A 27,659-nucleotide genomic window follows, 5' to 3' on the forward strand; every position below is an offset into this window, starting at 1 on the left:
CGGTTTTTTAGGATAAAAACCGGTTCAAACCGGTTTGACTCGGTTTTTTCCGGTTTGGCTCAATTTTTTTGTTTTGGCTCGGTTTTTTTCCGGTTTGAGTTCGGTTCGATTCGGTTTCAGGCTTATAAAACTGAAACCGAACCGGTCGGTTTTTTTAAAATTTTAATCGTTTAAATCGGTTTATCCATATGATATAGTGAAATTTGGATTATTATTTTATAAATTAGGATTGGACTTGGAGAGAAGAATTAATAATCCCTTTATCAACATACATAATAATCGAAGACCAATTTCCTTTTCATGTAAAGCTCAGCCATGCCTCATGATCCATGTATAGTCTTATGTGAAGCCATGTAAAGGTCTTAATCTACAGATTATCATTGGTTGACGTTATTTGACTCGTTTCCTCCTTTACACATTAATTAATTGGTGGGGATGACAGAAGAATATGCTACCATGGGATAGGTTAGCTTGCTGTCAATGAAAATGTAAGGAAGCAATGGAGATTTTGAAGGGGTTATGGAAATCTCCATTGACTTGTACGGAAGGAATAGTTGTTAATTATACCCTATTGGTTCATTCATAAAATTTTTGATTTAAAGATTGACTCGGTCAAGATGAAGAAAAAACAATATTGATGTGACTAAACTTGATTAATCCGACTATGTTTTTAATAATTTTAAACAAAAATAGTTTTGGGTACCGAACAATGTTTTCCATGGCCCGTGGAGGCAAAATATTTCAAAGTAAAATCACGTTCTTGCACGGTGAGGCCGCGACACTTAGAGCGTATTTGGCAGTGTGGTTGCGGGTGTTTTTCAAATAACTTTTCGTGTTAAAATACATGCTAATGATATTTTTTTTATTTTTAAAAAATTATTTTTGACATCAGCACATCAAAACGACCCAAAACATACAAACCATATTAAATTTTAGTAAAAAAAAAATTCAAATTTTTTGGGAACGCCGCCGCAGCCGCGTTCCCAAACGTAGCCTTAGTATATTTGGAAGTGTGGTTATGATTATGATTGTTTTTTAAAGTATTTTTTTATTTTGAAATGCATCAAATAATATTTTTTTATTTTTTAAAAATTATTTTTGAGATCAACGTATCAAAACGATCCAAAACATATAAAAAAATAATTTTTAGCAAAAAAATTGATCTTTTTGGAAACACGAGTTGGCTTGCGTTTCCAAACGCACCCTAAATTGATAATACATGTAAATTGACAATAATAGGCTATGACGTTGGATTGATTGGATTTTTTTTCTTTTGAAAAGATATTAATTTATTATTTTAAAATTTATTTTAATATTTTGATGTGTTAATGTTAAAAATAAAAAATAATTATTTTAATATATATAAACACAGCATAAATATTAAACAAACACAATTATATATAAAAAAATTATCATTGCATATGAATTCAAACCCATTATCATTGCATAGGAATTCAAACCCAATGATGAGTATAACAACAAAGGATAAGGAATTAGGGTGTGTCAAAATTTTAATTTTTTTATTTAAAATTAATTTTTTTATGAGTTAAGAATAATTAGGAGGCTTAACCTATTGGTTAGCCAATCTTTTTTCTATTTATATGTGTAGGGTAATATACAATAGTAATGGTGATAATTACAACACATAAATATGACTATAATATTTTCTATATAGGTACATTCTATAATATGTCCCTTTAAGTTGAGTGTGGAGGATCGACCTCAAGCTTGAATCAAAAAACAGTAAATAGAGCAGTAGGAAGTGACTTAGTAAAAACATCTACAAGTTGATTGTGAGAGGAGATAAAGGGAATCTAAATCTCTTTCTTCGCAACCTTGTCTCGTACAAAATGATAATCAACCTCAACATGTTTAGTGCAAGCATGAAAGATAGGATTTGCAGATAAGTAAGTAGCGCCTATATTATCACACCAAATAAAAAGAGTAGATTTAGAAAGAATCTGCAGATCTCTCAATAGATACTAAAGCCAGATAACCTCAGCAATGCTATTTGTCAAGGCTTTATACTCAGCTTCGGTGGAGGAGCGAGCAACTGTGTGTTGCTTGCTTGATTTCTATGAAATCAGTGTTTGACCAAAGAAGACAAGATAACCACCTGTAGACTTGCGATCATCAATACTACCTGTCCAATTTGTATCTGTAAAGCAATGTAGAGCAAATAAAGAACTGCAAGTGATATGTAAGCCATAAGTGGCCATATCTCATAGATAATGCAGAATGCATTTAACGACACCCCAATGAGAATCTATAGGAGCATGCATAAATTTTCAGACTATGTTAACAACAAAACAGATATCTGGTCTCATAAAGGTGAGATATTGAAGAGCATCCATAATTTGACAAAACCTTGTAGGATTAGAAAACAAAGGACCTGATAATATGATGATTTTAGAAGTAGAGATAGGAGTACCAATCGGTTTGCAAAAAGTCATATCTGTTTGAGTGAGGATGTCAAGAATATACTTGTATCAGCGTAACATCAGACCTATAGCAGTGGACTGAACCTCAATACCCAAAAAATAGTGATCGACGCCAGGGTCATGAAGCTTGAACTCTTAACTCAGTAACTGTATTAGGCAGTGAAGCATAGCAGAGTTGTTACTCACAAGCAGAATGTCATCAACATAAACTAGAAGATAGAAGATATTAGCACCAACATACACAATAAATAAGGAGATGTCAACCTTGGAAGCATGAAAGCCAATAGAGATCAGAAAATCACACAAACGAGTGTACCATGCCCATGGGGCTTGTTTTGAACCATATAAAAACTGATGCAACCGGCACACATGAGAGGAAAGAGCAGAGTCAACAAAACCTAGAGGTTGTTTAATGTAGACCTCTTCAGCAAGATCACCATTGAGGAAGACATTATGAATATCAAGTTGATAAATCTTCTAATTACGCTAGACCGCAAGGAGAAGACTAATTTGATTGTAGCGTGCTTAACAACCGGACTGAAAGTTTCAGAATAATCAATGTCTTCTTGTTGAGTAAGCCTCTAGCAACCAAACGTGCCTTATACCGCTCAACACTATCATCCACACGATGTTTTATCCTGTACACCCACCAGCTACTAACAACATTCATCGAAGGATGAAAAGGAACCAAAGACCAGGTGTTATTAGAGCATAAGGCCTGAATTTCATCACGCCTAGCATCGTGCCACACCTCATTCTTGTCAGCATTAGAGAATATAAGGGGCTCATAAGCAGGAGAGGACATTACCTCATAGTGAGAAGCAGCATAGGTGCTTGCGGATGCTGTTAGGAGGGTAGTCTTTGGTAGTTAAGGGTAAAGAACCATCTGATGTTAACGAGCAGCATATCGAGGGGTAGAAGAATTTGAACTAGAGAGCTGTTGAAGAGGATAAGATGAGAGATCAATAAAGAGTTGCAGACCTACAAGAGAATATGTCGAAGGACCGGAGCTCGCAGCAGTAGATGTAGGAGAACTTGCTACAGAATTATAGTTGGCTACAGTGACAGACCTGGAAATATATAACTTTGAAGGAGGTGAACTTGTTCCTTCATAATAATCATTAGAGAAACATGCAGATGGTGACATAGAGGTAGGGCTGGGTGGCGTTGATATGGTGGCAGATAAGGGTGGGGGAACAAAGAGGTTGTCTGGGTGGAGCTGAAGGGGCGACAGATCTGCTAGGTGTGGTGTTCGGCAGGTCAGCAGGTAGAAAATTTAGGGAGGTAATTGATAAGGGAAGTTTTAGCATGTATATTTTCCACTATTCATGCTTGATTTTGAAATATTTTGGATGTGTTGGACAAGTTAATTAGAATTTTGGATCACTTTTGAACTAATGACCTCGTGGAAAATTAATGAGTTTTCAGATACTAAATTACTGAGTAGGCAGAATCCGGCAGTAAAACTGAACATTGATTGATTTTGGGCTGCAAAGGAAGCTATACAACTCAGTTCTAGACATTCGTCATAATTTTCAAATATTTGAGATGAAGGTATACAAAACATATGAAGGGCAGAGAACTCAGTTTTGCTGTTTCTAAGCCCAAAGAGCCAGTCGAAAAACAGGGATTGAATCAGACCCGAACTTCCTGCACTCTAAATGTTATCTCGGGTTATGGCCTATATCTCAAGTCTCAGACGTCCAAAAATTGCAAGATTGGTGTTGTTGGAAAGAAGATTTGATTTTCTACAATTTCTCCTGAAATAGAGATCGTTGAATTTGCACGTTTTCTGCCTCAAATCTGGCCCGCCATATTGAGAAAGGAAAGGAATACGAAGCAGAGAAGGAAATTTTCTTCTTGGCAGCTGAGGGATAAAAAGGCCAGAATATAAAAGAGAAAAGAGGTGTTCAGCCAGGGAGACATTGAGACATAGAGAAGCCACATAATACACCAAAAACAAGAGAGGAGGCGACACAAAATAGAGGCGAAAATAGATACAAAACAGGAGATAAAAAGTAGAGAAAACAAGGGATAAAAAAAGGGATAAAAATCAGAGAAGATTGGAGGACACCTATCTATTCTACTACCATTCTTTACTTTTGAGTGATGTTCATCGTATCAAGTTTGTTTCTCTTTAATTTAACTATGGAGTAGACTTTATTTTAGGATTTTTGATGTAACCTTACTATGAATATGTGAACAATTTCTTTGATTGAATTGTTACATTAAGTTGTTGAGTATTTCATTCTATGTTTAATGTTGTGTATGTTTGGCCAGCATCTACATGATTTAGAATTCAATTTGAGACTGAGAAGTGAAAATTGTTTTAGCTATTTTTTGAAATAGCTTAAAAAATCTATAGGATAGAGATATCCTAAGAACTTTTGTAATCATTAAAGGTTTTACGGTACTTAATAAATTTCAACAAGTTTAGAACTTTCGTAGAGTATATGAAGTTTGCTTGTCAAAATAATTCATTGATACTCGAGAGAGATTAATGTTTAAATTAGAATTCTAAACCTGATTATCAACGCTAGGAGTAATTAATTCAATTGAGAAAGTTCATATAGGAATAGTTACGGTAACTTAGAAATCCTATAATCAATAGAATTGAATTCATTAATATTTAATCAATTGGTTGTTTGTTTTTAATTATTAATTTTTGTTTCATAAACTATCTCATTTGATTCCTCATATAGATCATAATTTAAAAGACTTTGGTAATTAGTAGTAATTTTTACAAATCCTCGTAGGACGATACTCTACTCATCACTTTATTACTTGTTACGATTCGTGTACTTGTGAAATTAACCAACAGTAATTAAAAGTACATAGAAAATCATAATTAGGAGTATAATGAAACAGACATTCAAAAGGAAACTGATTTTGGAGGACAAGAGTAGGCATGCGATTGATGAGATATACTGATGATTCAAATGCATAATTCCAAAATCATAACGGAGCACTACATTGGCCTAAGAAGGTAAGACCAGTTTCGACAATATAGCGACGATGACGTTCAACACTGCTATTTTGCTCATGCATATGAGGATAGATTAACCTATGATGAATACTAATAGTTTGAAAGAAACTGTTAACTTACGATATTCACCACTCCAATCAGTTTGAACATATTTAATTTTGTGGGAAAACTAACACCGAACAAACACTTGAAAATGTTGGAATATAAAAAACACATCGGATTTTGCAATAAGAGTATATATATATATATATATATATATATATATATATATATATATATATATATATATTGTATGCACATCAATAAAAATAACAAAGTAACGAAAACCATCAGAGGAAAACATAGGAGCAAGGCCTCAAACATCACTAAATATTAAATCAAGTAGGGCAACAGTGACAGGCGTGAAGACTTACCAAGCGGACAAGCTTGGCACTGAGCAAGAGAAAGTTTAGAAATATACATTATTTTATTTTTGGAAACTAACAAATTGAAAATATAGGAAGTAGGATGACCCAATCGATGATATGAGCAGAAGCAGTACCAACAATAAGATAGGCAGAGGGCTGGTGACCGCTACTGTGAAACTGAGGACGTTGTGGGGTTGTGTGGCTGAAGTACAAGTAGAAGTAGAGTTGACACTTGACGTTCTGCTTAAATGGCCGGTGAGGAGACCACTGCCCAAAACCAGCAGGCCGTTTGGTTTGCTGCCAATGGCCCTACTTCCAGTCCGTGGTAGCAGAGGAATGAGAACCACGAAAATCAGACATGTGTTGGTCGTTGTACCTATTGCTGTTGGAGCGCTAGTTGCCGCGAGAATGACCTTTGTTACCACTAAAATTGAGGTTGTGCTGCTGGTGGGCAAGATGAGCATAAGGCAGCAGAGATGGTATGGGCAGCAAAGACGGATTTGCATAGGATTGAAAGGAAGTCTTATGTAGAAACTCATGAGTAAGAGTATGCTTGTGAAAGTTACAATATGACAGTCGTTAATAACATGTTTGGATAAAGAAATGATTTTTATTTTGAGAATGAAAAATGTGTTGAAACCAAGTGAGTGGGCTAAATTTGCTTGATTTTTTAAGTTATTTTTTACGCATAGCACAATTAGCATTCTTCAAATCAATTAACATATTTAGTCATCGATCCTTCAGATGGAGAGATGGTTTAAACCAATTAAAATCAAGAGTAAAAGGTGGAGTATTTTCGGTTTAATTCGATCTTAGATTAAAAAAACTAACCGAAATAAATTGAGGATTGTTGGTGGAAAATGATGAAGGGTTTTTTTATCTCATTGATGATGCCTGGATTCAATCCTTGTGTGACGATCGCAAGCATAAAATATTTTTTTGACGAGTACGTGAACAAGAAAACTACAATGAAAGAGTTTGCAGAGCGAGAAGCACAAGGAAGCTTTACGGGAAAGAGAAAAGGAAGAAGCTCTTGCTGATTTTAACACATGGAGTAGGAAAACCATCTTTGAAGTCTCCATCGCCATTGAAAAACAATCGTGAACAATCAATACTTACTTTCGAGATCTTCAAGAAGTTCCAAGCTGAAGTTCTTGATGTTATTCCTTGAAAGTAAAAGGTGAAGGCACAATCTCGATAGATATTTAAGGTTCAAGATTTTACTTTGAAAGAAGACTTTGCTATTATCCTGCACAACACAAATTAGAGAAGAGGCATGTTTTTGAGATTGGAGATGGGACTTTGCATATCCTGCACAGCAAGAATAAAAACTATGCCGAACAACTACTTGGTTACAGCACTGCGATAAATTTGGTAAAACAAGAGAGAAGGTAGATAGAGAAGGACGCTGCCACCCCTAAAATATCATTCGTGCTGCTAGTCAAGTTGATAAGGTCCCTCTTCTTTCCCTCTCCAAAACCAAAACACAGACACACAAATGGCATACAACCTCTGCTCTTCACCTTCTTCTCTCTATAAACCTCTCTGCAACACCCCTTCATCTTCTTCAAGATACTCAAAATCAAGAAACCTAAACAACAACTTCTACCATTCTTCGAAGATAAACACTCTCTCTTCTCAATCAAGAGCAACCTCTCTTCAAATAACCAATGTCTCATTGCAAGACGAAGAAATACCACGACAAGAGACCTCAAAAGATTCAAACTTCAAGGAAAAAACTGGGTCTTCTTCAAAATCTTACATCTGGGTCAACCCCAAAAGCTCTAGAGCTTCAATTCTCAGAAAACGTTCCTACGATGCCAAGTATACTTCACTTGTTAATGCAGCTAAGTATCTGAATTCTTGTAGCCCAAATAAACATGATGTCCTTAATGTTTTGAGTGAACTTGATGGTAAATTGTTAGAGCAAGATGCCGTTGTTATTCTTAATAACATGTCGAATCCGGATTCTGCTTTGTTGGCTCTTAAGTTTTTTCAAGAGAGGTTGAAGTTTAATAGAGGTTATTGTTTACAATGTGACTTTGAAAGTTTTTAGGAAAGGAAGAGATTTGGATAAAGCCGAGAAGTTGTTCGATAAGATGCTTGAGAGAGGTGTTAAGCTTGATAATTTTACGTTTTCGACAATAATTAGTTGTGCTAGGTTGTTTAATTTAGCTGATAAGGCAGTTGAGTGGTTTGAGAAAATGCCGAGTATTGGGCTTGAACCTGACGATGTTACCTTTTCGACTATGATTGATTCGTATGGGCGGGCTGGTAATGTTGAAAAGGCATTGAGCTTATATGACCGTGCTAGAACGGGGGAGTGGCGGCTAGATGCAACGACGTTCTCTACATTGATTAGGATTTATAAGGTTGCTGGGAATTTTGATGGGTGTTTGAATGTTTATGAAGAAATGAAGGCTTTAGGTGTTAAGTCAAATTTGGTCATTTACAACATTTTGTTAGATGCCATGGGAAGAGCCAAGAGGCCTTGGCAGGTGAAGAAATTCTATCAGGATATAATTGACAATGGGTTGTCACCAAGTTTTGTGACATATGCAGCTCTTCTGCATGCGTATGGTAGAGCTCGTTACGGAGATGATGCGTTTAAAATTTATTAGGAAATGAAGGAAAAGGGGTTGGGATTGATTGTAGTTCTTTATAACTCCATATTGGCTATGTGTGCTGATCTTGGCCACGTGGATAAAGCTGTTGAGATTTTTGAGGACATGAAGAGTTCTGGAATCATGCCTGATAGCTGGACTTTCTCATCCATGATTACCATTTTCTCATGCTGTGGGAAAGTTTCCGAGGCAGAGAATACGTTGAATGAGATGTTCGAAGCAGGCTTTCAGCCTAATATTTTTATCTTGACATCACTTATCCAGGAAAAGCCCAACGCATTGATGATGTTGTGAAGACATTTAACAGAATTTTTGAATTGGTTATAACTCCAGATGATCGGTTCTGTGGCTGTCTTCTGAATGTGATGACTCAAACACCAAATGAAGAGCTCAGCAAGCTTGTTATTTTTCCTCCTCCTCGTCTGTTTGTTCTTCTCTGTTTCTCTTCGTATTCTTTGTTCTCTCTCTCTTTCTGGTCTTTCGCCTCTCTCTCTTCTCTCTCGTTTTTTTTTGTTTTCCTTCTCTCTGTTCTGTTATGTTTCTCCCCTCTCTGTCTCTGTTCTTCTCCTCTCTTCTTTCTCTCTATCCGCCCCTTGTTTTTTTTCTCTTTTTTCTCCCCTGTTTTTCAGTTCTCTCCTCTCTCTTTGTTTTCGTTCTCTTTTTTATCCTAAAATCCCCTCCTCCTGTTCTGTTCTCTTCTCTCTATACTTTCCCCCATTCTTTCTTTTTTTCCACCCCCTTGACCCTCTCTCTCCCCTGGTATTTATAAGTGGAAAACGAGCTATTATCCCTGTCTAGTTATGGCACAGGGTAGGCGGCTGGGCGGCCACTAGGCAGCCACTTCAAGGCCTCTCTGTCCCCTCTGTTTTTTTTATCTGGTGATAGGCTACAGTTCAGAGTTTAGGCAAGCGGGGGTTATTATCGAGTTTGTCTTCGGGTTTTAGAAGAGAGAGAGAGGGAGAGGAGAAAAGCAGGGGGACAAAAAGCTTCTTTTTCCCCTGCCTTGCGCTTCTAGAGAAAGAAAAAGGCTCACAGTATCGTTCAAAACAACAATGTTTTGACTCTTTTTTTTTTTTAATAGTGAATGAAACAACACCGTTTCATTTAAAAGAGAAAAAGCACTAAAATATTAATTTTTCAAATCAATCCCTTTATTTGTGCGCTTTTTTTTTATTTGGTTCTTGGTTTTAGATTTCTTCAATCAAGTTTTCAATTGGCAATTAAATTTTAATATTTATGCAATTAAGCCCTTGATTTGACCAAATCAACTCTCAAAAATTATAATTTGACCCAAAACTTTAATTTCTTTCAATTAAAACCCAAATTGGCTTCAAAATCATTTTTTCTTGCAATCAAACTCTTCATCAACTCAATTAAACCTTTAATAAATTTAATTAAGTCCATAAACATTTGATTTTGGACATTTCTTTTTCAAATTGAATTTTCTTTGTCAGTCAAGCTTTCATCAGTTAATAATATATTATCAAATTTCAATCTTTGTATTTTTAAACCTCCTCAACCAATTTTTAGCCATTTTCTGGGTGCTTTGGCATTCTCTTCTTACTGCTTATTATTTTTTGGTTTTTTTGTATTTTTTTTGTGTGGAGACCCAAAATAGGTTACAACACATAATCTAAACTTTACTTATCAAAAGAAAACCATTGAAATAAAAAATCACCTGTTTTTATGACTAGAATCGGTTTCAATTAAGACTATTTCTTTCTACAACCTGAATCCAACCACTCTTCCTCTTCTCTCTTAAATCAAGAACCAAAAAATAAGAAAAATAAAGTTTGGGATCGAAATTGAATTTCATAAATTATTAGGAATTGAAAGCTTATAATCTAAAATGTTGGAAGACTAAAGTGTACGTTTAGCCCTAATTTTAGCAAAACTATCTTTTTTGCTGTGTTTTTCATTTTAGTCTCTTATTTTTTAATTTTTCTCTTCCTTAATAAAAGAGTTTTAAATGACCATCAATTTGGATCTATGAGAGTGTAATAAAAGAAAAGAGATCAAAAAAATTCATTAGGGCAATCAAAATGATTTATTTCTTGGTGAACAGTGCCGTGGGGAATATTCCTACGCCTTTTATTAGAATATTACTTAATAGCATTTGAATTTTTGGGCACCAAATGAAAAAAAAAAAAAAAAAAAAAAAAAGAAGGGCAAACCTAAAACATGCCCCCGACTATTTAGGCAGTCTTGATTTTTCCCTGCACAAATTTTCTGTCAACTTTGTCGCCTAAGATTTAAAATTCTCGATCAAGCTTATATTTGATCATACCTTTTTTTCTTGGAGGTAAGAAACGACATCGTTTTATTGGAAAATCAACATTTTTTATTAAAAAATTCTAATAAAGAAGATAAAATTAGGTGTTTTCAGACTCTAAAGTTACAAACATAATCATAGAAAAATCTAGTAAGATTTGAATAATATTTTTTCTAATAAAAACTGAAACACCCCATGTATTTATATTTTGAACAATGCAGGTGATGCACAGACCATTGACATTTTTAAGATAATATTATCAAAATGATATCTTTCCTTAGATGTGATGGCCTGCACGTCAAATTGTCTCCAAGATGAAGTCAAATAAAATCATACTATAAATTGAGGATCATCACAGTACTAGTTCAAAACATCATTGTATATTGCACAATGGGAAACTGCATTGATGTTCTGTCATATTCATCTGCAGAGAGGAGCAAAGTTCTCATCCATAATGGAGGAGAAAAGCAGTTTAAATCCTCAACGCGGGTTAAGAAGATCACATCCGGCCGCTACGGTGGTTATATGTTGGTGCATAGTGCGCTACCTTATGTACCATTGCCGCCTGACACCAGGCTGGAACCTGGGGAAGTTTATTACCTTATGCCTTCCCTTGGTCAACCTTGTAGACTTGAGGTCTCGTCGAAATTGGCCGGACAACAAACTTGTGCTAGCAGGAAAGTCAAGATTGTGGTGACTAGGCAGCAGTTGGAGTTGCTGCTGAGAAATTCAAAGCAGTTCAGGTCAAAAGGAATCGCTGTTCGATTCTCTGAAAGTTTTAAGGAAGGAGAACGAAAGTGGCGGCCATCTTTAGTTACCATTCCAGAAGTGCAGAAGTTTTAAATGGTGGGAGTTTTCCAACTCTTCATTTGCATTATAATTCAGTTTCCAAAAAAAGATGGAGCGATATAGAATATAGCTCTGCCGTAGCCTGGAAAGTATATGAAAGTATAGTAGATGATACATTGTAGGCTCTCAAGAAACTGGAGAGGTGTTTTTGGATTTATTTTCTCCATGTATTGCACCCTCTGGTTTTGTTGTTTTAGAGCAGTCTGTGCTACATGCACATTGTGGTTGTAATCAATCAATAATAGATTTCTTAGATCTTCCTGTGTTTTTTGAACCAAACTAGGAAGATTACTACCTGTACTTGCTATCAGGGGTTAGCTCAGGTGGTAGGAGGCAGAGGTTTGGTTAGAGATACGAGGCTCAAGCCGTAGCACTCTCGATTGTAAAAAAAAAAAGGAAAGAAAAAAGAGTGAAGATCAAGAAATTCTGTACATGTCAAACATGCTGTTCATGTATTGATTTATTTTGTTCAAGGCAGACACGATTATGCAAGTAACCAGTCTCTTAAGAAGGGCATAAAAGTGTCTTGCTTTGAAACTGCAGCAAGACTGGAATTCTAAGTCTTCTGTGATGAACATTTAGAATGTGCAAGAAGGGGGAGTGGAAAGGGAAGATGATGATTTATAACATTTGTTGCAGTTCTTCAGACAATCTCTGCTTTTTTATTTGGATCCAATTTCCTTGATTACAAATCCTCAGATGTTTGCACACTTCAACTTTCCATATACACAAAACCAAAAGCATTCAGGTAATCTCAAGCAAAAGCATTCAGGTAATCTCAAGCAACAATGAACACAACTTTCAGCTCTATCCTAGGATGTTACATTTCAGAACTCCTCTGTCCATTGACTCAGAACTTTATTTCAACTAGCTAGAATCAGTAAAACAGTCCGTATTTACAACGAAGAATCATAAGACATGGTTGAAGAATAAAATGAATTTCGGGTAGGTAGCCTTCAGCTATATCCAATCCAAGCAGTCTTCAAGATGCTCGGTTTCCCTGCGGTGATCCGAAGAACTAAAAGGGTTATTATTATCACAATATCGAAAACTCTATTTCCAAGTACAGTTACTTGCAGTAATAAATGATCGATAGAAATTGAAAAGATTAAGCCTAAAAATATATCATAGTTTTTTGGCAGGTTTTACCAACCTTTTTGAGTAGTTTATACTCCAAATCTTTTTGGTTTATTTGGTTTTGCTGATACAGCTTCTTTTTCTCTAGCAGCCGCTTCTCTCTTCACTTTCCTGGACTCTACTTCAATGGATTTTGTTAGGGCATCAACCTTCTTCATGAGCATCTGAAAATAATTTTCTGATACAGTCAACACCTAATAGAATATGGAATTATGGATTTAAGCCAGAGAGAGTTAGTTGCTATTACTTCACCTGAATTTCTTGATCTTTAGCATTCAAATTACTTTCTTTAGTCTCACAATATTTTCTTAGATTTATGACCTCTTTTTGAAGCCTATCATATAGGAATCCTGAAACAACATCCTCGCTCGAAGAAATGGTACCTCCCTTGTTTTGCAAATCTTCATTTCCACCAACTTTGTTCTTCGTTTCTGCTGAACTTGTTGTATCGTTGTTCTTGTGTTTGTCGATATACGAATCTGTGTTTGTCTTCACTTCTGCATTTTCCTTTCCTCCGCTATCAACAACTTTACTTCTAGACACCCACATACCTTTCCTCAACAAGTTTTCTCCAGAACCACTCTTCTTCTTGAAGCAATCAGCTCGATTTTGGATTCCAGCAGCGTTGGCATTTTCAGTTTCAATATTTGGCTGCTGGAAAGGAGAACTTCTACTGATGGTGGAACCCCTTGGCTGTGATGCAGACCTCTTTCTAATTCCTCCATTGCTTGTTAAAAATCCTAGTATGTTACTGGTTTTTCCTGGTTTAGGGGATCCACAGGATGCATTAGGGTTCACAGAGAAACTCGATACATGCTGTAAGCCCTCTTCCAATGTCTTTAGCCTCAGCTTCAATTTTTCCTTCAGTGACAGAAACATTTCAATTAATAGACCAAGATACAAGACGACATTAACAAAATGGAAGAAATGTCAAAAATTTTACCTTCAGCTGTGCTTCTGCATTAGCTGTTCTCTCTGATATAGCTAGCTTATCTTTTAATCTTTGCATCTCCGCCTACAAATAAAGGGATGGAATTAGAAATAGTACACAAGCAAAATGAATTTAACTTTGTCAAGATTTCATTTTCCGCTGTCAGTGCCAGTGCAAATGTCTAATACATGCTCTACTCTTTCTTGGCGATCACTTGTGAAAACCAAAAACGAAACCAAGTTTCTGGTTATTGAAATACCTGCAGCAGCCTTCTCTCTTCAAGCCATTGCTTGACAGGCATGACCTTGTCATTTTCATCCTTCCACTCGTTAGCCACCACAGTTGCAACTCGGTTTGCTGAAACTCTGGCTCTGGCTAGCTCCCTCTCCAGAATCCTCTTCTCCTCCTGAAAAGTTGAGCAAGTAAAGGGCAGATATCTAAATCAGTCGGGATATGGAGTTTAACAATCAAGGAAGAAACAACAATAATTCTGAACAAAATCACTTAGATGAACTCATATAAGAATGAAACATACATTTAGTTCAGAAATCTGTCTCCGATAGTCACGGATAGTATTGGCCGCAGCTCCAGCAGCTAGAATTGCCTCCTCAAGTTCATGAATGGTCTGGCTAAGCTTTTCAACCTCCAAAACTTTTTGGCGATTCGTCTTCTCTAGAATTCTGTTCTCCTCCTGCATGTGATATACTTCCACATCCGCATCACGCAAAATCTACATAACATATGAAAACAATTAACCAAATATTTTACAGAATAGTACCTGGCAGATTTCAATCTGTCTCTTCAACTCATAGTTTTGGTTCTGAACCTCCTCGACTATTAAAGCCCTTTCTAGAGCACTTCGCAAGATTCCCTCTGCTTCAAGCAGAGCTGATTCTTTTGACTTGGTAAGACGCTCCATTGCCTTCTTATCCTCCTGCAGTACTGCAATCTGGAAATACCAAGAGGTAAGAAAACTACAATCCATGTAAGAAAATGTATGGCGTTCTCATACTCTATTGATTCTTTGAAAACAATCTCACTTCATTACCATACCTCATTTTTATACATTTTAATCTCTGCCTCAAGAGGAGCAATGACCGACTCAATAGGAGGAGAATCGTCATCCTTCTGATTTGCATGGACCCTTCTAAGAGTTGCTTCCGCAGCATACTGTGCTGCTAATGCATCTTTCTTTTCATTTGTTATCTTCCTGATTTCAAGATTCTGCAATGAATCAGGTTTGAACAAAGGTCATTTTAGTCCCACAGATCATGATTCTTTACACCTAACTCTATGAAATTTCAGGAGGAACCTAGCATACCTTGCTCTCTACAAGATTTTCCATGACACCAAGTTTTTCTTCCAGTTTACCAACTCCATTCCTGAACTGGAAAAACCAGGAAACCTCAGAAGTGTCAGTTCTATTAAACTGAACAAAAAGAGTTTGAAACTTGTTATTTCTTGTCAGACAAGATTCCAATTAAACCTTTGATGGAAACATAATAGAAGATCATGTAATGGAATCATTACTTTCTACAAAACATTATCTAAATGGCATAAACTACAATCTCTGACACAGTACAATATAAAAAGCCATTTCATAACAGATGTATGTGCTTTAAATACCGCATGATAGAGATAAAATTTCCAGGCTATGTAGCCACAAAACTTGCTTACCTCTTCGATAGCCTTATCCTTCAAAGCTTCAGTTGCCCTCAAAGCCTTAATTTCTCCTTGTGCAGCCCCCAGCTCTCTTCCTTTCTCTGAAACAATGATGAAAAAAAAAACCATCAGAAGACATTCTAATGCTTATTTTGGATCACAAGAAATGCTAGGAGACAAGAACAGAACAGTTAAAAGAGCAAAAAACAAGAAACCTCAATGGCACTAGAACTTTTACAGTAGCCTAGAATGATAAAAGTCAAAATGCAGGACTTCAATTTTGACATCAAATTACACTTAAATCTTATGATAATGTGCTGTCATTTTCCAAATTACATGCTCCTAATTATTTACACAGGTGAACAGCAATTACCTGTGGTGAGAATTATTACCATAGGCCATAAATTCAGAACCAAAAACCAAACCCCGTGTCATTTTTCACTTCATGTTTTCACAGAATTTCACGACCCCAAAAGAAAATTCAGCCTAACTTGAACTGATAAACTCAGAAGAACTAAACATGTGCATGTCAATGCATGTTTTCATGAACTTAGTTTACTTTAGGATAAGACATGGCAAACCTTTGAGAAGGTTCTGTAATCGGTTGAGCTCTAAGACAATAGGGTCAGGGTGAGAAAGGGAGAGATCTTCACTTCCTACTCCTCCAAGAACTTGTTCTTCATTACCATACCCCACCATCTTTTCCCTTTCTTATTACGACCTTAAAGTTTGAAACAAAATGAAAATGTTTAACAATAATAAAGCACACAAGCTCCAAGAACAACTACAAGATGAGGGGTTTTATTAGACAACATAAGAGGGTTTTGTTAGAGATAAACATAAGATACAGAAAAAAAGTATGTCACTCAAAAGAGTCCATCCCTTTAAGGAATTGACCGCAAAGAGAGGATTGGAGCTTCCCTTCGTGTGAAGCAAAATATGAAAACCACATTTTCCATCACAGGCCGGCCTAGTCGGCTTTCATTATCTCTTCATTCATATTTTGATTGTAACCGTTACTTTCTTTTATTTTCAAAATCCTAATTTTCCTTAACTAAATCATAATCCCATCCCATACAACATTATCTCCTATATATATATATATATATATATATATATATATATATATCTTTGCATTAGTTGTTACGTCTGAAAACTAAATTGGTCCAATTTAAATAGAAAATCCATACATTACACGATGCATTCACGGGTTTTGATTAAATTATAAGCTAATATCTGAAGTAAGTATTATTTATTCTTTTTTCTCTAATATTTTAAGTAGAAAATCCATACATAATTCAAATATGAATCTCTGTAACGAGAGAAGCATCCACATTTCATTAGGGTTTTATATATATATATATATATATATATATATATATATATATATATATATTCAAAGGAGTAATATTTTTTGCTCGAAGTAGGTTTGATTAGTGATGTTGAATCTAAGCTTTGAATTGCTAGAACTACATATCGGGATAACAGTTTTGAATCTTTATACCACCTAATCTTTGACAAGTACAGTTAAGATTGGTGATAGATATGTGTACAAATATTTAAGTAAGGGCATTGGTTGTTGGTGCCCTTTATTCACCATACTTCGAACCCAGAAACTGGCCAATATTAGTAGGAGAAGTGGAAACTAAAGCATGATTAATTTATTAAGCATATATGGTAGGTGTCCTATATATATATATATATATATATATATATATATATATATATATATATATATATATATATAAAAGAGAGAAAAAGGGTCCTGTAAGCTTGACCAACTCCGGCTCCTCACATTACCAAACCATCAATGGGGTTTTTCAAACATAACTTTTGGACCCTATCTTATAGCTTTATTAGGTGGAAGACACAGTTGATTAGCAACACCGATTGTAATAGGTTTTTGTGTTTGATATTGTGCTGGACGGTACGTTTTTAAGTGTATTTTATATTTAAAAATATATTAAAATAATTTTTATTTTATTTTTATATACTAGCAAATCAAAACCGTCAAAAATCATTAAAAAAACATTAATTTAGTGTTTTTCTCAAGTGAAATGTACAAAAAAATAAAAGCTATTAAACCCCGGAACACTCGATATTTTTATCGCAAGAAAGCCGAAGAAAAAAGAAGGTGATGTCTCGGCTAAGGTTCATAACATCTTATTAATGTTTTTCTTAGATTTTTTTTTTTTCTGGTCTTGTCATCGTCAGGTTATATTGATAGAAAGCTCAAGTTTTGGAGATAGTTATTTGCTTAAGCGTTAAACATTGCTTAAACCATGCCCCTTTTTCGTTGCTAGTGAAAGCCACTCAAGGGATTTTGAAAGGAAACAAAGAAAAATGAGGTCTTGATGACTCCAAATCGAAAAGGACCAACTAAAGTGGCTTCGAAGAATAAATATATTTATCATTTGTGTGTCATCTTTGCTTGTAAGTATGATTGGATACAAGAAAAAAATACATGAAGATCCAGCTGTTATTTGACACTCTGCCATTTGGCAATCTTTAAGCTTGTTATTTGGTGTTTCCATTTCATTTTTTCATTAGACGACGAAGGAAAGAATCCACCCCCACCACCCCCATTTCCTTACCACCACCACCACCACCAAGCTAGCCCTAAAAAAATAAGAGAGGCCATGACCAAATCCTACATACAACCAAAACTTTCAATTGGGTTTTTCATTAACTTAATGATATTGTTGGGTTCTCAATTGTTAATTATTACTTAACTGAAAAGGAGTATTAAGCTTCTCATACAGCTTGCACTCTGCGCATCGCTTGTTTTGCTTGGACCCTTGAAATAGGAAGTTCTGTTCTTTCTTTTCTGAATGTATAAGAGGTGGAGATCATATTGGGCTAGAGGCTGCTAGATTTGAGCTATCCAGGCCCCAAATGGTGGAGAGGCTAAGGTAGATGCAGGCCTCTGTATTAGTGAAGTGGGCAGTTTCATTAGACATTACTTCAACAGGTTCTAAGAAGAAGGTCCAAGTTGCTAGGGGAATGGTAGTTTACTTTGTTTTTTTTTTCTTTCTTAGTTCAAATGATGCCCAAATAAAAAAGCACAATAATGGACTCAACTTAGGTGCTTCATAGGGGATAGCTCAATGTAAAATGATCTTTAGATTTAGAGTCAGACTAGTAGTATGGTAGTTATTTTTTAAAAAAAATTTTACTTTAAAATATATTGAAATAATATTTTTTATTTTTTAAAATTTATTTTTGATATTTATATATTAAAATTATTTAAAAATACTAAAAAAAAATTAACAGGGTTTTAGATTGAATATTTTCATTCTTGAATAGCAGGCAAATGCTAGAAAGCTTCATTAAGTGATGATTTAAAGGGTTGAACCTAATATTGAAAGGTTGCTATAAATTAAAACTAAAATAACTATTTAGCATAGTTTTAAAAACTCGGATCGATATTACATATCAATTTAAGATCCAAGTGATAAAGAATTGGAATAATTTGGATTGAAAGAAATAGAAGAAGAAAAAAACAAAACTAACCCTCAACTTAAAAAAATAATAATTAAAATAATATTATTTTAGTTATTTTTATATTTTTAGTTAGATTAACCTCATCAATTCATAACCTAATTATTTTAATATTTTTTTTATAAAAAAAAAAAAAAAAAAAAACTGTAAACGGCAAAGTCCGGACCAGATTTGATCTCTGGCTAGCTAATCTGTTCTTGAAACCCATGAGCACATGGGAGGAAAAAACTAATAATTGCTCTGTACACTAATCTTTTTTTCTTGAAAAAAGTCATAAAGTAGCCGACCAATTCAAGAAGCGGACAAAGAACATATACCAAAACATTCTGTCGGTTTTGGTGGTAATGACCAATGTGCCCCTTTGCCCTTGGCACACCAACTATTTACTGTTTAGCTCTTCATACGAAATGAAGTAAAAACAATTTTAACCCATTAATATATAAATTTCCAAAATTTTAACTGCCCACAAGTGTCTATTACCTTAGGGGATAATTACATTTTTAATTTCTGTATATCTAAATAATATTAATCTTATAAGATTAATTTATCAAAAAAAATATCAATCATGGCATGGGTATTGCTTACATTAAATAAATGAGTTTTATTACAATATTTACAATATTTATAAGACTATATATTATATTTACATTTTATTTATGTCCATAGTCTTAAAACCTAATATGTAGTAAGGGTCAAGTCTTAGATTGATATTAATTTTTTTTAAATAATATTATTTAATTAAAAATCAACGAGTTAATGATTAAGTTTTCATTAGATTAATTAAGTTTTTTATTTTTATTTTTATTTTCAATGTAAACCAATCTAGTTCATTAATAAATTGAATCTTAAATAAAACAATGATTATAACCACATTTAAGATTTAAAACAATAATTATAACCCTATATAAAGAATATAATGGTCAACTACTTGAAAGCTTGGAGTAACATGACAATCAAATACTAACAATATATTTTAGCTAAAAAAAGTAAAATGCCTTTAATTTGAAATCTGAAAACATTTTTGGCAGATAATTTAGCTAAAACTAGTCTGGTGATGAGGTTATTTCAGTAATTAGAGATGTATGAAAATGAGAGAAAAACTTAAAGGCTACAGAGAGGATGATTATTTGTGAAAGAAAAGGAATCTCCCTTTGACAATTATTCTCTATCAATGTGTGAATGCATGAATGTTGAAGATTATTTCAATTAATTTGCACTTGTATCAAAACAAGGACAAAACCATTCTCTCCTTGCTTCCTCCTACTCTCTGCCTCTCTTTCTCTGAGCACTTTTCTTAGTAAATTTTCTGGCCATATGGATATCCCAGAAAGGCTTTTGCAATATAGACATCACTTTGCTATAGCAATCACCGCTTCAGTTGTTCTATCTTTATTGTTATATGCTGCTCCTAGGCTAGTCACCATTCTTGCTTACTTCTGGCCTTTATTGGCCTCAACAGCTGTATTCTTGATATTGATCTTAGTCTTTGGAGGTACTGTTACACACATGGCTACAGATTCTCATGGTGATCAAAAAGCAGGCGAAGGGCTTCTTGATTATGTTGCAGGGCAACCAGAAAACGTTGAGCAGTCCCAAAAATACGAGTAAAAGTTGAGGTTCTAGTCTTGATTTCAAGAGCTGGAGGATTAAGGTCTAATCTGGTGCTTTTTGATCTCTATCAATGCATGAGTGTTTATGCATAGGTTTTCTCATGAAAGTTGGAGAAGAAAAATGAAAGCGGCTTCGAAGATGTAATATCCAATAATAATAAATTGTAAAGGATGTTTCTGTTTATATATGTATATATCTTTCTTTTCACTTCCTCTTTGAATTTGATAGATAAAGATATGACTCTAGATATCGTTAATTAATTATTATCATTTTCTCCATCGAATAAAAAATGGATTTGTGTGACGTTTAACAAGCAAGAAAAAAAATACTGCACGGAATTATAAATAATTTTAGTGATTCTTTATTTCAAGTAATTGAATGTTGAGGAAAAAGAGAGAAATTCTTCAAGAACGGGATAGGAGAGGGAAAGTATTTTGATCAATTGGCTACATTATGTCCCCAAAAGAAATCAAATCTTGATGTCAACTGGCTTGTTTTAAAAAGGAAAGTTTAATGAAGTTGGTTTTGCCTTTAAATCATATATTTATCGGGGAAAAAAAAAGACTAAAGTCTATAAATTATTTTTTTTAATTTGGTTTGATTTTCAATTTTCAAAATGATTTTAGAATGGTTTGGGATTGAAAGTGAGTTTATTAATGTTCTTATTATTGTACGTGTATGGCATCACGATGAATGTTCTTCTGGTATAATCCAAGTGTATGTGGTGTGGGGAAATAGATAAGACAAAGAATTCTTATTCTTTATCGATGCAAAGAGAGAATGAGAGTCATTACCTAATATTTTTATCACTAGAAATCCTAATTGATCTCAGAGATCGGGTACGGAGACTAGTTACGTAAAGAAAATATATTAACATCTCTAATACGTCTTATCTAAGATAAACTGTATTTTTAATTGTTTGATTAAATTAGTTGTCTGATTGTTGGGTTGTTTATGGTTGAAGACAAATTCTTCTCAGTAAAGAGATCCTTATTTTATTAGATAAAAACCTAACCGTTCTAATTAATGTCAATAAAAAAAATACTTTTTTAATATCAGGAATAAGTCTTACGTATAAGTTCGTAATTTCAAAAACTAAAAGAAAACAAAATAATTTTTTGCTATTTTTAAAATACGGATCTAGTTCTCATGATTTTAATAAACTAGTTATTAAAGCTCAAAATGCATGCTAACACATTTATTTATTTTTAATTTTATTTTGTATGAAAATAAGATATGAGATATTTTTTATATTTGAAGAGATTTTGCCATATGCATGAAAATAAGGTATTTTTTTATTTTTTCATATATTGTTTTGCAACATTTCAGATAAATCAGGTATTTTAATACTGAATTTATATTTTTATAGTATAAAAATACAAACCAATATTAATAAAAATTGATAGAAAAATATACAAGAAAACCATAAATTTTTTTTTGAAAGGATTTTGAAATTTTTTCAGAATTTTTTTGTTTTTTGTTTCCTTTTAATTAATTTATTTTTAAATTTTAATTTACATTAATACTCTTTCTCTTATTTTTTTTAAATTATTTATTTAAATTGTTTCTATATAATAATTAGTCTTTTAGATTGTTTCTATGATTTCATTGTACCCTAAATAGATTATTGTAATTTAACTTTATATTTTCCCTATTAGATTTTAGTTAGAAAAATTGGATTTGTATATGATACATTTATAGCATACCTCTATAAAAAAATTAAAAAATTAGTAGCATAACTCAAAATAAATTTTATATTCACCATCTAATCCAATTATTTGCAAGTCTCGTTTAAAGAGTCAAGGTGCAGATAAGATTATCGAAGTTGATCCATACACACACACATATAGATATAAATATCATGACGTTTTCCTCTCTTTTTTTAATTTTATAAAATATATATCTAACATACATTATTTTAAAATATCCGAAATTGCCAAATTAATGTGCAAAATCTGGATTATTTGTCGAACATGGTTGCTAAGCCTCCACGAATCCTATCTTGAATCTTGAAGTTTTTATTTCTTTTAAATTTTCTCCTTGTCTTTTTCAATTTTTATATTTTAATTATAAACTTTATTTTTATCACAATTCACTCATTAAATGTTAAGGAAAGAGAAAGAAAATCTTTGAAAACTAATTAGAGAGAAAAGTTGTTTTAGTTAGTCACATTCTATCCATAAAAAAATCAAATCTTTATTTCAATTAACTTGTCTTAAAGAGAAAAATTTGATGAAGTTGGTTTTGCTCTTTAATTATATTGGTAAAAATAGATTGAGATTCATAAATTTTTTTAATTTAATCAAATTTTTAATTTTTGAAATGACTTTATGATGTTTTAATTAGAGTTGAAATTGAATTTATTGATTTTTCTATAATGTTTCCAGAGTTTTTTAAATAAAAATGAGTTGAAATTTGAGTTCTTGCAGTCCTAAAATTCAAACTCTAATTTTTCAATCAACAAAAGTGATCCAAGAATATACCAACGAGTGATACGTTGTATATCTATATTTATGTTTAAAAAATAATAATTTGTTTCTTTTTTTTGTTTTTTTCTTTTAATTAATTTATTTTTAAATTAATACCTTCTCTTTTATTTTTTAAGTTATTTAGTTTAATTTTTTTATATATTAATTAATCTTTTATATATATTACTGTCACCAATGCCACAGACAAAAATGTTGCTCTGACTGTTCATTGCAAATCCGGGAACGATGACCTTGGTGAAAAGCTGCTCCAACGCGCGTGGAGTCAGTCACATTTGATTTTTGTAAACATATCTCTGGAAAAAACGTTGTTCTATTGTACTTTTACATGGCAAGATTCACCAACCTTGCATTGGTTCGATATTTATGAAAATGGAAGGGATGCGGACTATTGCGATTGGTCTGTAAAGCCATCTGGGCCATGCAGGTAGCTCTGAAATTTATTCCTTCTTATATATGTTTTGAATTAATGGAATAAGTAAATCAGCTACTAAATTATATATATTGTTAAGTTTTAATTCTCACATTAAAGCCAAAGTTATTATGTTAAATGTGCTTTATATAGGCAATTGAAATAGTAATAGCTTTATTGCTAAGTTCAATTCGATATGAATTTTATGCACTCCATATAAGATCATAAGCACGAATTAAAAGGCAATGTTTATCTTCGATGGAGCGTGGAGATTAGCTTGAAGTGAATCTGAACTCGTTGAATATTGTGAACTCTTTGAATTAAAATTGGCAAAATATATCAAGGATTACATTGCTGGGAATGCATGCGATCGAAACCTGCTAAGTTAAGATATCATACAGATTTTGCTCTAGGAATAACTTATTTATTTTCTAATGAAGTTATCGTTTTCCCTCTTGATGAATGTAAATGGACGTGGGTGTTCATCCACTGTAAATTAACGTCATGGGTTCTTTAAGGCTATAGAAAATGAAGTTTCGAGGAAACACAGTGTTTCAAAATGATCACTACCAGATATGAAAGTGTTGGATCATGTTGATATTTTTATTTTTATTTCCAGCTTGCCCCAATCGCTTCACTGATCAAGACACAAAGTGTTAGAGAGATATCCTCTGCTGATTGTGTAACTGAAGAGAGATTTCCTCTTCTCAATCAAAACTGATTGAGTAACCGAAGATCAGTTTTGATTCTTAGTAATTATAGTTTTTAATGCTATTTATAATTCTTGTAACAGTCAAACAAACTCTGCTATATATATAGCTGTATATTGTAAACAGAGGCAATAAGAAAAACCATTTTCTACATGGTATCAGCCTAAACCTAAGATCCTCACCTATTTCTCTCTTCTTTTAGTGTTTCTCTTCCTTTTCTCTTTTTCTTTCTCATGGCCACCATCTCTTCGGTTCTCTCTCAAAATACTGCTCAATTCACCAAACTTACTGAAACCAATTATCTCACCTGGCTTCGGCAAATCAAGCCCTATCTTCACGGTGCCAAACTTTGGGGATATGTTGATGGCACCATTCCTGAACCATCTCTCACCATCCTGACTACTGACACTCAATCTGCAAGATCCATTCCTAATCCTGATCATGCTAGCTGGTTCATCATCGACCAACAAATTGTTAGCATCCTCACCACCACTCTGACAGAAAACATTGCACAGCTTACCATTGGTTTTGACACATCAAAGGCAATTTGGGACTGTCTTGAACGTCACTTTTCTCAAAAGTCTGTAGCAAGTGCAACCAATCTCAAAATGCAACTTCTTGATCTCAATAAAGGCACTCAATCTGTTGACACTTATCTTCGTCATGCTAAATCAATTGCTGATGCTTTGATTTCTATTAACAAGCCTGTTCCTGATGAGGATTTAGTCATCGCCACTCTTCATGGTCTTGGCCCTGATTATCTCATGCTTCGTACTGTCCTCACTCAAAATCCTCCTCTCCCAGATTTCACTGAACTTCGGGCTCGAATTCTCTCTTTTGATGCTCAACAATCTCGTCCTGCTGATTCTCCTACAGCCATCGCTCTTTTCAATCACAATCACACTCCTTCTACCCGTCGTGATCACCGCCCTAATACCAGCCACCAATTTCCCACCAGTGGTCGTCCCAGTAATGGTCGCTTCAGACGTGGTCGCTATTCTCAGCAGCGCACCACTCCACAGTCACAGGTTGGGTCTTCTTTTCCTATGCAACAGCAACATGTGCCTTCATTGGGGCCATTTACTTCACCAGCTTGGGCTGCTCGTCCTCCACCAAATGGTATTCTTGGCCCAGCACCTCAATGGTGTCCCAATTGTCACTCGAGTCACCATGGACTTTCTCAATGTCCACATAGATTTTCTGGTCCAAACACTGCCACTCCATTTGCTGGTGTACATTATGCTGCTGATCCAAACTGGTACCCGGACACCGGTGCAACTCATCACATGACAGCCATGCCCATCAATAATTCTCAACCTTATGGTGGGCCGCATAATGTCTATATGGGTAATGGGGACTCAATGTCTGTTTCCCATACTGGTAACCTTCCTTTTTCATTAGGCTCTTCCACCTTCACTCTACAAAATGTCTTCCGTATTCCATCCATTCGTAAAAATCTTCTATCTGTTGCTCGTTTCACTAAAGATAATCATGTTTTCTTTCTCTTTGCACCTGACTTCTATCAAATCTATTGCTTACGCACTGGATGTCTATTGTTTCAGGGCCCTTGTAAAGATGGTTTGTATCCGCTTAATCTATCAAGCGTCTCTACTTCTCCACAAGCCCTTGCTTCCGTTCACTCCTCTATCTGGCACAATCGTTTGGGTCATCCGTCATCAAATGTCTTCGCTCGTCTAAGTCCTACAATTAATTCCAAATTGTCCTTTCCTTCTTTTTGTCGAGACTGTGCACTTAGCAAGTCTCACCAATTACCTTTTAATTCCAACAAAGAGACTGCTACCACTCCTTTTCATATTATACATAGTGATGTCTGGTCCTCCTCTACCATTTCTATAAGTGGTTTCAAATATTATGTTCTATTTACTGATGAATTCTCACGCTATACTTGGATTTACCCCATGCGTCGCAAAAATGAAGTCCTCACTCATTTTCAAACTTTAGTTGCCAAGATTCAAAACATATTTCACCACACCATTCAATTTCTTCAAAGTGATAATGGGACAGAATATGTCAATAATGCCTTTTCTCATTATTGTAAAGCCTTGGGAATTCAACAAAGATTTTCTTGCCCCCACACACCACAACAAAATGGCCTTGCCGAACGTAAGCACCGCCATATTGCTACAATGACTCGCAGTCTCCTTCTCACTTCTGGTACTCCACATAATCTTTGGGTTGAAGCTGTTTTGACCTCTGTTTACCTTATTAATCTTCTTCCTACACCCACTCTGGATTGGGATACTCCACATACTCGTCTCTATGGTAGCCCACCTTCCTATTCCTCTCTTCGGGTTTTTGGATGTTCCTGTTTTCCTCATCTTGGGTCTTATGTCTCTGATAAACTTTCGAGTCGTAGCATTGAGTGTGTCTTTCTTGGTTACAGTTCTCAACACAAAGGTTATCGTTGTCTAGATCCTACCACCGGTCGTGTCTATATTTCTAGGCATGTTATTTTTAACGAAACAATTTTTCCTTATAAACAGTTGCAGGCACATTCAGTTTCCGATGCTGGCTCATTGGAATTCACACTTTTGTCTAGCTCAGAACTCCCACAGCTTGCTCCTTCTGCTCCACATCCACCTGCTGAGAACAACTCCTCTCCTTATCTTGTGTCTCAACCAGAGCAGCATGAAGTGGGTATTGAATTCCCGATTACAGCATCATCGGCTCCATCCCAGTCTCTGGCGCCCACCGCTGCCCCCATCCTCACTTATCAGCGCCGACGTTCATTACATCCAGTTACTTCACAGATAGAGTCCACCTCTCTTCAGCCATCTGCCCCTGATGCAACTATTCCACAGCTGGTCTCAAGTGATCCTTCTCCTGTCTCTAATCCTCCAGCAACATCCACATCTTCATCACCTGCTCCTCCGTCTCTTCCTGCGCCACCTTATTCACCCAGGAGGACACGTTTACAGCATGGTATTGTGCAACCTAAAATTCACACGGATGGAACTATCAAATATCCAATTCCTCGTGCTCTCCTCACTGCCATTGAAACTACAGAGCCTACATGCTATACTCAAGCTTCTAAACATGCGATATGGCGTGCTGCAATGGCTGATGAAATCAATGCTTTGCTGAAAAATAAAACTTGGACATTGGTTCCTCCTTCTTCCTCTCAAAATCTTGTTGGCTGCAAATGGGTATTTCGAGTAAAGCATAACCCAGATGGCACAATTCAACGTCACAAAGCACGACTTGTGGCTAAAGGATTTCATCAACAACAAGGTATAGACTATACAGATACCTTTAGCCCTGTTATTAAACCTGCAACTATTCGTGTTGTGCTTTCTCTTGCTGTATCTAGAGGCTGGTCACTTCGTCAATTGGACGTGAAGAACGCGTTCCTTCATGGCCTTCTTAAAGAAGATGTCTATATGACTCAACCACCGGGATTCATCAATCAGTCACGGCCATCTCATGTTTGCAAGCTCCACAAGGCCATCTACGGCCTCAAGCAAGCTCCTCGTGCATGGTTTCACCGAATGACATGCTTCTTATTATCAATTGGCTTTGTTCAGAGCTTGGCTGATTCATCTCTGTTTGTTTTCCAACACGAGTGTCATACAATTTATTTTCTCCTCTATGTTGATGACATTGTGGTCA

At 34.8% G+C, this 27,659-nt stretch overlaps 1 protein-coding gene and 1 pseudogene across 2 annotated transcripts; one reads left to right on the plus strand and one right to left on the minus strand.

Annotated features, from left to right (window-relative positions):
- Positions 1 to 7,021: 7,021 nt before the first annotated feature.
- LOC133687854 (pentatricopeptide repeat-containing protein At4g16390, chloroplastic-like) lies at positions 7,022 to 8,744 on the plus strand (annotated as a pseudogene).
- A 3,474-nt stretch (positions 8,745 to 12,218) lies between these two features.
- LOC133688335 (microtubule-associated protein 70-5-like) lies at positions 12,219 to 16,335 on the minus strand. 2 transcript variants are annotated; one of them, XM_062107788.1, is made up of 11 exons: positions 15,891 to 16,335; positions 15,325 to 15,410; positions 14,969 to 15,034; positions 14,701 to 14,871; positions 14,426 to 14,596; positions 14,183 to 14,338; positions 13,907 to 14,053; positions 13,660 to 13,731; positions 12,969 to 13,577; positions 12,733 to 12,880; positions 12,219 to 12,579 (listed from the first exon to the last, which is right to left on the minus strand). In XM_062107788.1, exons 1-10 carry the CDS (start codon positions 16,006 to 16,008, stop codon positions 12,746 to 12,748), a joined length of 1,731 nt encoding a protein of 576 aa, XP_061963772.1. In that variant the 5' UTR covers positions 16,009 to 16,335; the 3' UTR covers positions 12,219 to 12,579; positions 12,733 to 12,745. The 2 variants fall into 2 exon arrangements, with proteins under 2 accessions (XP_061963772.1, XP_061963773.1); XM_062107789.1 differs by lacking the exon at positions 15,891 to 16,335 and adding an exon at positions 15,683 to 15,844.
- Positions 16,336 to 27,659: the final 11,324 nt, after the last annotated feature.

The sequence above is a fragment of the Populus nigra genome, chromosome 3, assembly GCF_951802175.1.
Source record: "Populus nigra chromosome 3, ddPopNigr1.1, whole genome shotgun sequence".
NCBI lineage: Eukaryota > Viridiplantae > Streptophyta > Magnoliopsida > Malpighiales > Salicaceae > Populus > Populus nigra.

Coding starts and splice junctions, on each gene's coding strand:
- LOC133688335 (XM_062107788.1), bottom strand. CDS start 16,008: ATGGTGGGGTATGGTAATGAAGAACAAGTTCTTGGAGGAGTAGGAAGT. Junction 15,035..15,324: donor AGGATAAGGCTATCGAAGAG/GTAAGCAAGTTT, acceptor TGGTTTTTCCAG/TTCAGGAATGGAGTTGGTAA. Junction 13,732..13,906: donor AAGAGAGAAGGCTGCTGCAG/GTATTTCAATAA, acceptor CTTTATTTGTAG/GCGGAGATGCAAAGATTAAA.